Here is a 14754-nt window from a genome sequence, read left to right as displayed (position 1 = left end):
ATTATATCAACTAAACAACCTTGGAAAATCAACTTATCAAGTCATACTTTGTTCACAAAAATTAGCATTATAATTAGCAATAAGCTCATATCAGTTGCTTTCAAAATAAAATATTGCGCTGTTGAAAATTAAGACACAATTATGTACAAATTATGCAAAAATTAATATTGATACATACATACGAATAGATATACAATTGTCGGTTGGCAACTGGAAAAGATTGCATTTTTTTCTTATCAAAAACTAAACAAATAATTTAAAAAATAGATAATAAAAGACATAAGGAAATATGACCTAGAAAGATTATTTATATATTTTGATAAAAATTTGTTTTGATTTTGGACATAATCAAGTGTCCTTTTTTTGAAAAATTAAGATTTTTAATTATTCCACATTCTTTTTTATTTATGTATTAAATATTTATAAAAATTGTACATTCACTTTCCCTTTTGTTCATTTGTGTCTACATATATGTATTGCCTCTTATGTGTATATATAAAACTTTTATAATTTTTATACATTTATATATTTATATTTTATGAAATATGTTATACTGTTACTTATATTTATACTTATACACGCTATTATCTTATTTACATATCTTATCAAATATATCTAATTATATTATATAATTATATTATATAATTATATTATATAATTATATAGTAATACATATTATTGATAAATATTATCTTGTTTCATTGCGTAATAATGAATAAACTCGTCAAAGTGTACAGTTTGAGCAACAGTAGGTCTGCATACGTTAACGCAATAAAAATTACTTCGTTCTTTTTAATTATAATTCATTTTTAACATGAGTGATATGATAGTAAGGAAAGTTATTTAAATTAATGATATTACAATTGTATTCTAAGAGGATGATACTATATTTGATATAAACTTAATTGTTTTAAAACTTAAAGAAGTCATGAAACCATATCGAATCATTACAACTACATTAACGAAAATATATGTTATATATCAATCTTCATTCGATAAATGTTTTTGTAGACGTTTAAAAAAGAAGTTAAAGATATATACAGTCTTCAAATACGTTTAAATATCTCATTAAGTATGTTATGAGCAATTATTATGAAAGTAATGTTAGATATCTAAAAATATAATAATATTTTGTACCCAATTTTAATCCAGGACTATGTGAAACTCACAAAATATGCCAGCAAATGTACATAAATGCACATTATGTACATTTTTATTATGTGAGATGTATAAAAAGATGTTCAAAAAGTGCTAGAGAAAATAATTAATATTTATTTCGCCAAAGCAAATCCCAATCGATTATTCTTCATATCAAATTCGATGTAGTAGCGTCTAATAAAGATACTGCCTAATATCCAATTTATATCATCCCTGTCAAAGTCCACAATACCGCTTCGACATGTAGTTTTATTAGAAATATCCTCATATAATCCCTACAGAATTAAATATAAAATGTAAACTTCTTATACTCAAATAATTTAAACAATTTAGCTATAGTACTTACCGGGTACATGTAATCTTTACTGGTGAGATTAAATGCTTCACCACCGAAAATAAATTGTATTGTAGGTAACTGAGAAATTTGATCGCAATCCATCTATAAAAAAAAGGATAAAATCATATTAGTAATTAATAATAATTAATAAATATATTAATCGAAACGTAGGTTAATATCGTTGTTTTATAGAAGTTTATGTTTTATATGAGCGTACTTAATATTTATTTTTATCGCTATACAGACTTTTTATATTTTATTTGTTAAATGCTACGTGTTTTGTAAAACATATGATCGTTAACTTACAAAAACTTGTATAAGTGTATCAATAAATGTAATATTTTTTCTTGGTCCCCATATAAACAAAGTCTCTATTGCAACAGTAGTTTCACCGCAGCTTTCTCCGCAAAGATTGGTATCATTTATTACTATTCTACAAAGCGATAACGTTAATAATTTATTGAAATATGATTAACGTAATTAAAAAAATAACGTACTTATCCATAATAAATTGCCAGTGTCCTGTCCGACTAATAGGAATATATGTGAAATCGCCCTCGTAATGAACAGGATCGGAATCACCCAATATCAGTTTACCACCTAATTCGGCTGAAGTGTCTCTGCACAAATTGCATACTTTTTATATATAATACGTATGTATGTATATGATAATTAAGATTAAATTATATTTAATATAATTATATAAATATATAAATTAATATAAATATATAAATATTATTTTAATTTAAAATATTACAGTAATAATACAGAAATAATAAAAATTTAATTTTAAAATAAATTAATATTAAAATAAATATAAATATACATACAAATGTATATATGTATATATGTAATATTTATTTAATAAAAATTCTTGTTTAGAGATATGTATTGTTCGTAATTAGAGAAGATATGTACCTATTTAGATAAAAACTGAAAATGGGTGATGATATCAGACCTTGTGCAATCATGTTGTCTAAGAGAGGCATTTCTGTATCGATAGATGTGTCGGAATATCCCAGGCCTAAGATACCATCAATTGGTGCATCAAGAAATAAACGTTCTATGATTGACACTGTATGGATACTCATTTCTATAAATGTTTGATTTTGAACATTCAGACCGGCAATCTAAATGAAATATGTATTGAAAAATTATGTCGTCATTGTCGTACGAAATCACAATATGATTGCATAAGAAATGTTTAAACTACTATTATAATTGTAACTGAATTGGCTTGTTTAATGATGACTTACATTCACTATATCAGTAGATAGGAATCCTTCCATATGGTAATTGAAATAATTCATATGAAATGAAGTATTACTTGCTATATATGTACTGGATTTTGTACTATCATATCGATTACGTCTTACTGTAAAGCATATTCAGTAATATCACAAATTAGCAAAATTAAAAAGATTTTAAATACATACACACACATTAATAAGACAATCTCTCTTTTTCCCTCCCTTCCCCCGACCCGACCCCACTCACGCCCTCCTCCTCCCTCTCTCCCACCCTTTCTACCTATCTCCCTCTCTCCCTCCCTACTTCTCTCTCTCTTTTACTCTCTCTCTTTCTCTCTCTCTCTTCTCATGTTGTTATCTTATTAATTTATAATAAATATACAATTTTCTTTCATAAATTATTATATATGTTTAGGAATCATTACATATAGAAATATTTTTGTCGAGTTATCAATCACCACTGTTTATCAAAATTTTTTGTATTTTCAGAGAATGAACGTGATAAATTGTTTAAATTAACTTATGCATGCAAATTCCAAAATTTGCTTATGTAATATTTACATTGTAATATTAACTGTTAAATTTGTATCTATTTTATTAATTTTTTAAATGTTTTAAGACTTATATTTGAGGAATATAATAGTAGATGATATACATGTGTATATATGTATGTATGTATGTATGTATATATACATATATATATATATATATATATATATATATATATATATAATTACATACATGTATATATAAACAAATTACTTACAACAAACAGAAACGTTGCATTTTTTGGAGAATATCCAAAGATGTGGGGAAACCATGTCAAATATCACTCTAAATGTTTGCGGCGGAGTTCCAATAGTAATATTGCCATAGTACTTCATGTTATTATAAATGGATAAAAGTACTGTAGGAAGATTATCATTCAATGAACGAACTTTTCGTAAGTCGGTATCAATTTTTTTCGAAGGTTGCTGAATGGAATTCCTTTTGTGCAATGAAATCATGAAATAATATAAAGAACATTCCGTGATATATATATATATATATATATATATATATATAAATTTGCAAACATATATGTATAAAATAAATTTATTATATTTATTTGATATGACTAGCAGATATTTTCAGATCCAATATAAATCATGAAAGTCTACATAAATTTTTAACATCTCAGAAATTAACTATAAACTTACATATTTACAATATAAGTATATTACGCACTTACATGTAATTATATCAGAAATTTATGAATACAATGATCTTTCTAAATTATATGATCCTCATATTACATATACATCCGTAAAGTAATATTTAATTTGTACCTCAGTCTTATATAAATCATATAACTTAACGGACATTAATTTATTATTAACAAGAAATGTGCATGTAATTTCACACAAAGAAATAATTTAAAAAGAAGTAACTGTGTCAAAGCAATAACTGTGTATTAAAAATAGGAGAACGTCAAGTAAAAAATAATACAAAACAAGTCATTATACCTATAGTTCGACCTAATGTGTGTAAATAACTTACAATTAGCTGTTTGACCTCCAATCACAATATTTATGTCAACGTCGTCGTTTAAATATAGGTAAAATCAAAGTGGACAAAAACGAACGTTACGAAAGAACAAAGAGAATTACTTTTCAAAAATATTCTTCTCTTATCTACTCTTTGACTAATAAATAAAAATATACGTTTTGACCAAAGAAATTTTATCCAATTTGTGTCGAAGCAGTATTTGCATTTGCACTAGCTACGGATTTATCCAAGAAATCGGATGCGATTACGAGAATAAAATCGATAATCTTGATCTTTATTGCTAATATATAATATATTATAAAATATATACTGACTTGTCCAAATGCGTCGTTATAACCAAATCAGTCGTTACAAGGAGCATCATTGCTACCACAAAAAGACGAAACATTTTTCCGAATTTATTTACAATTTAAATCTCGATTCGTGAAAATTTGAACGTCGAGTTTCTTTGGACACTATATGACCAGATACACAGAAAAATAAAGTGATGTCGTTTACTAATACTTCTCTTAACACTGTATAGATTTTCGAGCACAGCGTTATATATGTATATGATCGCGTGCCCCTATGTTGATTGCTTGAACGGGGAGAAAACGCGCGAAACATTCAAAAAACCCTAATAGGTTTCCATCGATCAATTTAATTTAAATATATCATATTTTGCATGATTGTGTATTCTTTATTAAGAACATTTATTTTCTTAAATTCATTATTAATAATAATAGAAAACAATTCTTTCAAAAGAACATTATTTATATCAATTAGACACACAATCACGAATCATTAATTTTACGGTAGATAATTTTCAAAAACTAATATTTCATTAATCAACATTTTTTTCTAATTCTGTGCGGATAAATTATATAATTGTAAACCATTTTATTTTATGAAGTTCTTAAGTTTTTAAAGTGGAAAGGAAATATACATAATCGTGAAATATATATTTGAATATCCATTAATTTCATCATTGTTGCTATGAACTTAGAGATAATATTAATTTGGATATTTTAGCCCAAAATACTCTACAAAACTTATAAATCTATACTATATATATGTATACATCTATTCCATCATATAATAGATAAATTTAAAGAAAATGCAACAATATACAATTTATGAAAGATATATTAAAACTAATAAGGAAACATATTTTTTTTAAACATATGATTAATTTCTCGAAATAAGATAATTTTCAATAGTAAAAAACATTATTATGAAGATAATTTAAATACATTATATAAATCAATGTATAATAAAATAACATATAATAAACACATTATAGGATAAAAAATTATAATTTTTTTTATTATTAAGGCAAATATTTGTTAAGCATATAATTGAGTATATGAATTGTGATAATTGATAATATTATTTGTTATAATAAATCGATCATTAAAAGCTAAATTCAATATTTATCGCATCGATATGTAACGGACACATACAATGTATATATTGTTACAATGTATATATGAACTTATCTTTAGTTTCTGTGACGATCAACATGAAAAGCGTCACCACGAGCCAGCGAAAGCAATGGTTTTAAAAATTCTGACAATTTTCTTTCTGTACTCAGTTACTAGAGATCTCGTTTATCGACATGCAATTGCAAACTATATATAAAATTGCGCGTATTAGAAACACAGATCCTAACGATCAATCAAATTTAAAAATATTAATTTATTTAACATTTTTTTAATTAACACAAATAGTATTAAAATAAATAATTAAATATGTGCATGATGAGGCAGCAATCAATAATTTGAAAGAATAGATTATATCAACTAAACAACCATGGAAAATCAACTTATCAAGTCATACTTTGTTCACAAAAATTAGCATTCTAATTAGCAATAAGCTCATATCAGTTGCTTTCAAAATAAAATATTGCGCTGTTGAAAATTAGGACACAATTATGTACAAATTATGCAAAAATTAATATTGATACAAACATACGAATAGATATACAATTGTCGGTTGACGATTGGAAAAGATTGAATTTTTTTCTTATCAAAAACTAAACAAATGATTTAAAAAATAGATAATAAAAGACATAAAGAAATATGACCTAGAAAGATTATTTATATATTTTGATAAATTTTTGTTTTGATTTGCGACATAGTCGAGCGTCTTCTTTTTGAAAAATTAAGATTTTTAATTATTCCACATTCTTTTTTATTTACTAAGATAAAAATTGTACATTCACTTTTCCTGTTGTTCATTTGTGTCTACATATATGTATTGTCTCTTATGTGTATATGTAAAACTTTTATAATTTTTATACATTTATATATTTATATTTTATGAAATATACTGTTACTTATATTTATACTTATACACGCTATTATCTTATATACATATCTTATCAAATATATCTAATTATAAAATTATATAATTATATTACATAATTATATTATATAATTATATAGTAATACATAGTATTGATAAATATTATCTTGTTTCATTGCGTAATAATGAATAAACTCGTCAAAGTGTACAGTTTGGGCAACAGTAGGTCTGCATACGTTAACGCAATAAAAATTACTTCGTTCTTTTTAATTATAATTCATTTTTAACATAAGTGATATGATAGTAAGAAAAGTTGTTTAGATTAATGATATTACAATTGTATTCTAAGAGGATGATACTATATTTGATATAAACTTAATTGTTTTAAAACTAAAGGACTCATGAAACCATATCGAATCATTACAACAACATTAACGAAAATATATGTTTTATATCAATCTTCATTCGATGAATGTTTTTGTAGACGTTTAAAAAAGAAGTTAAAGATATATACAGTCTTCAAATACGTTTAAACATCTCATTAATAATCTCATTTGTTATGAACAATTATTATGAAAGTAATGTTAGCTATCTAAAAATATAATAATATTTTGTACCCAATTTTAATCCAGGACTATGTGAAATTCACAAAATATGCCAGCAAATGTACATAAATGCACATTATGTACATTTTTATTATGTATGATGTATAAAATGATGTTTAAAAAGTGCTAGAGAAAATAGTTAATATTTATTTCGCCAAAGCAAATCCCAATCGATTATTCTTCATATCAAACTCGGTGTAGTAGCGACTAATAAAGATCCTGCCTAATACCCAATTTATTTCTTGCCTGTTAGTTTCCATAAAGCCGCATAGACATACAATTTCATTAGAAATATCCTCATCTAATGCCTACAGAATTAAATATAAAATGTAAACTTCTTATACTTAAATAATTTAAACAATTTAGCTATAGTACTTACCGGGAACATGTAATCTTTATTGGTGAGATTAAATGCTTTACCGCCCAAAATAAATTGGATTGTAGATAACTGAGAAATTTGTTCGCAATCCATCTATAAAAAAAAGGATAAAATCAAATTAGTAATTAATAATAGTTAATAAATATATTAATCGAAACGTAGGTTAATATCGTTGTTTTATAGAAGTTTATGTTTTATTTGAACGTACTTAATATTTATTTTTATCGCTATACAGACTTTTTATATTTTATTTATTAAAGGCTACGTGTTTTGTAAAACATATGATCGTTAACTTACATAAATTTGTATAAGTGTATTAATAAGTTTAATATTCTTTTTTGGTCCCATTATAAACAAAGTCTCCATATCAACAGTAGTTTCTCCGCAACTTTCTCCGCAAAGATTGGTATCATTTATTACTATTCTACAAAGCGATAACGTTAATAATTTATTGAAATATGATTAACGTAATTAAAAAAATAACGTACTTATCCATAATAAGTTGCCAGTGTCCTTTCCGACTAATAGGAATATATGTGAAATCGCCCTCGTAATGAACAGGATCGGAACCACCCAATATCAGTTTACCACCTAATTCGGCTGAAGTGTCTCTGCACAAATTGCATACTTTTTATATATACGTATGTATGTATATGATAATTAAGATTAAATTATATTTAATATAAAAATATAAATATTATTTTAATTTAAAATATTGTAATAATACGGAAATACTAAAAATTTGATTTTAAAATAAATTAATATTAAAATAAATATAAATATATATACAAATGTAATACATATGTATATATGTAACATTTATTTAATAAAAATTCTTGTTTAAAGATATGTGTTGTTCGTAAGTAGAGAAGATATGTACCTATTTAGATAAAAACTGAAAATAGGAGATGACACTAGACCTTGTGCAATCATGTTGTCAAAGACAGGCGTTACTCTATCGACAGATATGTCGGAATATCCCAGGCCTAAGATACCATCAATCACTGGTATATAACGAATTATGCGTTCATTTACGGTTGGCAATTGGTTATAATTGCTCACTTCTACAAATGTTTGATTTTGAATATTCAGGCCGGCAACCTATACGAAATGTATTGAAAAATTTTATCGTCATCGCCGTACGAAAGAACAATATGATTGCTTAAAAAATATTTAAACTACAATTATAGTTGTAACTGAATTGGCTTGTTTAATAATGACTTACATTCACTATATCACTAGATAGAAATCCTTCTATATTGTAATCGGTGTATTTCATATGAAATAAAGTACTATTTGCTATATATGTGCTGGATTTTGTACTATCATATTGATTACGTTTTACTGTAAAGCATATTCAGTAATATCACAAATTAGTAACATTAGAAAGATTTTAAATGCATACACACACACATTAATAAGACAATATATATGTATATCTCCCTCTATACATGTGTGTGTGTGTTTGTGTGTGTATGTGAAGAGAAAGAGAGATATATTATTTTATTAATGTGTGTATGTATTTAAAAACTTTCTAATGTTGCTAATTTATATGTATAGAAAGAGAGACAGAGAGATGTTGTCGTATTAATTTATAATCTATATAATTTATAATTTATAATATACCATTTTCTTTTATAAATTATTATATATGTTTAGGAATCATTACACATATAAATGTTTTTGTCGATTTAATCAATCTCCATTGTTTATTAATACTTGTTTGTATTTTCAGAGAATGAACGTGATAAATTGTTCAAATTAATTTATGCATGCAAATTCTAAAATTTACCATTGTAATATCTATATCTAATATCTGCTATAATATTAAGTGTTAAATTTGTATATATTTTATTAAATTTGTAAAATGTTCCAAGATGTTTGAAAAATATAATAATAGATTATATATATATATATATATATATATATATATATATAATTACATACATGTATATATAAACAAATTACTTACAACAAACAGAGACGTTGCACTTTTTGGAGAATATCCAAAGATTTGCAGAACCAGTGTCAAATATCACTTTAAATGTTTGCGGCGGAGTTCCTATGGTAATATTGCCATAGTACGTTATGTTTTTATAATTGGATAAAAGTACTGAAGGAAGATTATCATTCAACGAACGAACTTCTCGTAATTCGGTATCAATTTTTTTCCAAGGTTGCTGAATGGATTTCCTTTTGTGCAATGAAATTATAAAATAATATAAAGAACATTCCGTGATACATATATATATATATATATATATAAACTTGCAAACATATATGTATAAAATAATTTTATTATATTTATTTGATATGCAGATATTTTCAGATCCAATATAAATCATGAAAGTCTACATAAATTTTTAACATCTCAGAAATCAACTATAAACTTACATATTTACAATATAAGTATACTGCGCACTTACATGTAATTATATCAGAAATTTATGAATACAATGATCTTTCTAAATTATATGATCCTCATATTACATATATATCTCTAAAGTAATATTTAATTTGTACCTCAGTCTTATATAAATCGTATAACTTAACGGACATTAATTTATTATTAACAAGAATTGTACATGTAATTTCACACAAAGAAATAACTTAAAAAGAAGTAACTGTGTCAAAGCAACAATTATATATTAAAAATAGGAAAATATCAAGTAAAAAAATAATACAAAAGAAGTCATTATACTAAGTTCGACCTAATGCGTGTAAATAACTCACAATTATGTAGGTGATTTGACCTCCAATCACAATATTTATGTCAACGTCGTCGTTTAAAAATAGGTAAAAACAAAGGACAAAAACGAACGTTACGAAAGAACAAAGAGAATTACTTTTCAAAGATATTCTTCTCTTATCTACTCTTTGACTAATAAATAAAAATATACGTTTCGACCAAAGAAATTTTATCCAATTTGTGTCGAAAATTTATTTGCATTTGCACTAGCTACGCATTTAATCCAAGAAATTGGATGCGATTACGAGAAAAAAATCGATCTCTATAATCTTGATCTTTATTGCCAATATATAATATATTATAAAATATATACTGACCTGTCCACATATGCGTCGGTCGTCACAAAAAGCACTGTTGCTACTACAAAAAAGTGAAACATAATTCTGAATTTATTTACTATTGAAATCTCGATTCGTGAAAATATGAACGTCGAGTTTCGTTTGACACTATATGATCAGATACACAGAAAAATAAAGTAATGTCGCTTACTAATACTCATCTTAACACTGTATCGATTTTCGAGCACTGCGTTATATATATATGTGTATAATCGCGTGTCCCTATGTTGATTGCTTGAACGGGGAGAAAACGCGCGGAACATTCGAAAAATCCTAATAGATTTCCATCGATCAATTTAATTTAAATATATAATATTTTACATGATCATGTACCTTTAATTAATTACGTTTATTTACATAAGTTTATGATTAATAATAATAAACAATTTTTTTGGAAGAACATTGTTTAGATCGACTAGGCAATCACGCATGATTAATTTTATGATAAATAATTTGCAAAAAGTAATATTTCATTAATCAACATCTTTTTATCTAATTCTGTGCGGATAAATTATATAATTATAAATCACTTTATTTGATAAAATCTTAAGATTTTTAAAAGAAATATACTTAATTTTATATACATATATATCATAATATAAATCATATTACCAAAATTTATAAGATATCATATTCAGGTATTAATAACATGGGTGCTTTGTTATTATAGCGTGGCAATTATAGAACTTATGCACCGCCCTAATATATCGCGGGGTGCGACTTAAGAATTCGAGGCGTCGCGCGAGCCGCATCCCCGATACAACCCGTTCGAGGCAAAACTATCTGCGCGGTCCACGGCGAAACTCCTCCAGCCCGAACCTCCCCCACCGAAACTTTCTCAAGACTGGTAAACTACTCGAAGATAAACGAGCCGAGCGTAAACTACAAGAGGAGACGCCACGGGTGTGCACGTGCGATGAGACGCGGCGGGTGTTTAGAGTTACCCTTTAGACAGAGGAAGTAGGGAAACAACGACGAGAAAAGACATGCCAACAGAGAAAAGAACAAAGAAAGGAACAAAATAGCTTAGAAGCTAGGAGATGAAATCAGGGAAAATCTAAAAGAATTATTTTTATAAGTAACGCTTCTCAGGTTATTTTTATTTAATTAAATATATAAAAAGATCTTAAGGATAATTCTTAATAACATTTCTTCTACTTCTCAAATCTTCATCAAGTTTTTACAAATATCCTAATAGATTTTGTTTTATTTTTTATTGTTCGTTTATAAATCACAATGTATTTAATATTTTTTTATTTACATTAAAATTTGTTCTGATAATAATAATTTAAAATTTCAGTATTTGTGCTAAGCTATTAGACAATTGCTTGTGACAGAATTTTTAAACATTTAAAACGCATTATTTTGATTGTAATTCTTTAAAAAATATTTAAATGTAATTTCGTCATCCCCTTATCTTCGACTATTTTAACTTCGTCAATTCATTCTCCAGAGATGAAACGTGACTTATTATATGACATCTTGTACGTATGTAGCTTTAGAGACATGCAAAAGATTAACAGTCTCAGAAGGGATGATCCTGCAATTCTAAACTATTCGCCTTCATAACTGTACTTTTTTAATAGTATAATCATGACAATGTCAAGTAAATCAATTCAATTCGTAAAAAAATACGAATTTATATAAAGTTATAAGGAAAGAGATGCAAAGATATTAAAGTAATTGAATCACGAAAAAACGAAGCAGAAAAGGTAGAGAAGATTATATCAAATGAGAGCAAGAAGAAAGATAGCTCATGCAGTTTATCGTCATAACCGAAATGACTTCTAAACGCTGCTCTGCGAAACACGTAACGCAAAGAATTATCGGTGGCAATAAAACTTATCCCGTTGCTTGTTTAATAACTTCGATAACTAGGTACTTGGTTTCACGCGTATACGATGCCTTTCTTTTACGCCTTTCTTTCGCCTTCTGCGACGAATGACGCTTCCGCTTTGCGCTAAACTTCTCGAATCGCACTTCGATCGTGAGAATCATGAAGCTTTATGACTGATATAATGCAAGCTCTTCTCATTTCTGGCGATCCCGCCACACAAGATATAAAAAACGTTCCCCTCTTCGAGAATATTAAAAATTTCTTTTATCATTTTTAAAAATTTTTGGTTTATTATTACGCGATAAAAAATAACGAATACAAATGTAGGCTTGATAAAAAATATATTTCATAATTGTTTTAACGTTTATAAAATATTCTTCACTATTATAAGTCATGATATTAGTATTGTTAGGGAGAAAACAGAATATAAGAGAATATCGGTTATTCATATGCATTGAACTGCATTTCCGCATTTCTTGTCGGCATACGAAGCAACTAAAGTCTATAGAACAAAAGAGCACTCATATACCTCTTTAAAACCGTAATACCGTATATATAGACACGAAGGCATGAAAAAGAAGCGATATGCTGCCACGTGGAGGCAAAGAGGCAAACATCGAGGCGAACATGTCGACGTCTTTTTTTCACGCGTACCATATGCCCACATTATATCGTTATACCACAGCTTTTTTTATACACGCGTGAATTCTTTATTTGAGCATCTTTTATTGTACTCTATATGCAATAAAACTTCAGCTAAGATCCAATACACTGCGAGTGCACTCGGTCCCTTTGCGAATAAAACTACAAACGAATTGTCGACAACGACGTCACCGCGGTTAGTCGCCTGGGGAAAAGTTTCAATCAATGCTCGCGTAAAGTCTACTATTTCTTCTTTTAAAAGTACAGCTCTGCAAAACGCACGACTGCGAGAAAGAAAATGTATCAAAAGACTAAGCTTCGCGGAAAGATGCGACTAAGTTGCTTCTTAAAATGCGGAACTGAAAATCGCGTAGAATCATCATTGGAGTATACGATATCTTTATTCAATTCATGCTCGAAAGCAGAGAATGTGTGAGAAGGAAGTGAGAGAAATAGTAATTAAGAACAAAAATATTTACTGTTTTAATAAGATCAAATTATATGAAACAATTGCATTAAATTTTAAGCCCCTGATAAATTTTTGCGATAAATAAAATTTTAAAAAAATAAAAAATGGAACAAATAAATTTTATTTTTAATCATAAATCTTTTTATCTTAAATTTTAAATTTTTCAAATTTATTATAAACTTGAATTTATTGTAATTGTTTCATCAAGTTTCAATCTATTAATATAATAAATGCTTTCGTTCTTAGGATTGCTAAAGATACGCTCTATCTTTATAATTATCTAGAGTGAGACATGTTTAAACAAATTTTTTTATTTAAATTGATTGTATAATTATGTCCTAAAACAATTCCTTCACCATTCCTCCTGAATATCCTGTATAATGTTAAAAATAATAAGACTTGATTCTTGATTCGTTTTACGTAATAATATTATTGCAAATAACAAATATGATACAAAGCGCTTGAAAAAGTGAATATAATCATAAACGTTCATTAAAGTGAACGCCTGACATTAATAATTAATTCTATCTCATATACGCGCGTCACTTTTCTGCATCGCTACCAAAATTATCGCTTCATCGCTTTTTTTTCAACGTTTTTATATAATGAAATTTAATGTTCAAAGTATGCACTCAACACATTTCTTTTTTATTTTTCTTCTTTTTTCAAATTTACTTTTCTCGTGATCTTTGACGATAACAAATACGCTCTCGCGTAGAAGCATTAACGCGCTCGCGCGGCATCGAAATCACCGAGTATTAATATCCGTAAAATAATATAAAAATACACGACGACGCGACGCCCGCGGCTCGTTTAAAAATCTGTTCGGCCGGGAAGAGCAAAGCAGGTGTATATTTTACGGATGCCGGTCGCCCGAAGGTAAATTACGTGTAAAGGGAATCGCGGTGGAAGTGAAACCTAATCGGCCGGCAGCAAGATTCCGCTCTGCCGGAATTGGATCCACGAAACTCGACGGAGTCAATTTACCCGGCCGGTTTCGCGTGGAACCGAACGTCCCTTTCGCAACATCGACCAAGGGTCTCTTGCCCATATTCGTACTCGCGCTGGTAAATCGTAAGGATAAAGGATTTCCCGCCGCTAATTACATTTCTCGCATTGTCTCGGAACTCCGTGCATATTAGCGGTCATTTATCTT

The 14754-nt window shown here is 27.3% G+C and overlaps 2 protein-coding genes across 4 annotated transcripts; both read right to left on the bottom strand.

Moving 5' to 3' along the window:
- Positions 1 to 998: 998 nt before the first annotated feature.
- On the bottom strand, positions 999 to 4817 carry LOC112637482 (lysosomal aspartic protease-like). Of its 2 annotated transcripts, none has more exons than XM_025407307.1 (8): positions 4608 to 4817; positions 3512 to 3652; positions 2752 to 2870; positions 2414 to 2625; positions 1993 to 2115; positions 1802 to 1928; positions 1505 to 1597; positions 999 to 1433 (listed from the first exon to the last, which is right to left on the bottom strand). In XM_025407307.1, the coding sequence occupies exons 2-8, from the start codon at positions 3627 to 3629 to the stop codon at positions 1272 to 1274; spliced, it is 954 nt and encodes a 317-aa protein (XP_025263092.1). In that variant the 5' UTR covers positions 3630 to 3652; positions 4608 to 4817; the 3' UTR covers positions 999 to 1271. The 2 variants fall into 2 exon arrangements, with proteins under 2 accessions (XP_025263092.1, XP_025263091.1); XM_025407306.1 differs by having other exon boundaries at positions 1008 to 1433; positions 3512 to 3732.
- A 2341-nt stretch (positions 4818 to 7158) lies between these two features.
- LOC112637490 (lysosomal aspartic protease-like) lies at positions 7159 to 10820 on the bottom strand. Of its 2 annotated transcripts, XM_025407342.1 has the most exons (9): positions 10802 to 10820; positions 10630 to 10672; positions 9536 to 9756; positions 8789 to 8907; positions 8444 to 8664; positions 8052 to 8174; positions 7861 to 7987; positions 7564 to 7656; positions 7159 to 7492 (listed from the first exon to the last, which is right to left on the bottom strand). In XM_025407342.1, the coding sequence occupies exons 1-9, from the start codon at positions 10809 to 10811 to the stop codon at positions 7331 to 7333; spliced, it is 1119 nt and encodes a 372-aa protein (XP_025263127.1). In that variant the 5' UTR covers positions 10812 to 10820; the 3' UTR covers positions 7159 to 7330. The 2 variants fall into 2 exon arrangements, with proteins under 2 accessions (XP_025263127.1, XP_025263126.1); XM_025407341.1 differs by having other exon boundaries at positions 7160 to 7492; positions 10630 to 10816.
- Positions 10821 to 14754: the final 3934 nt, after the last annotated feature.

This window comes from Camponotus floridanus, unplaced genomic scaffold (assembly GCF_003227725.1).
Source record: "Camponotus floridanus strain SB8 unplaced genomic scaffold, Cflo_v7.5 scaffold17, whole genome shotgun sequence".
Lineage (NCBI taxonomy): Eukaryota > Metazoa > Arthropoda > Insecta > Hymenoptera > Formicidae > Camponotus > Camponotus floridanus.
The sequence above is the reverse complement of the archived record's forward strand: the minus strand, read 5'-3'. Positions and strand labels throughout refer to the sequence as shown.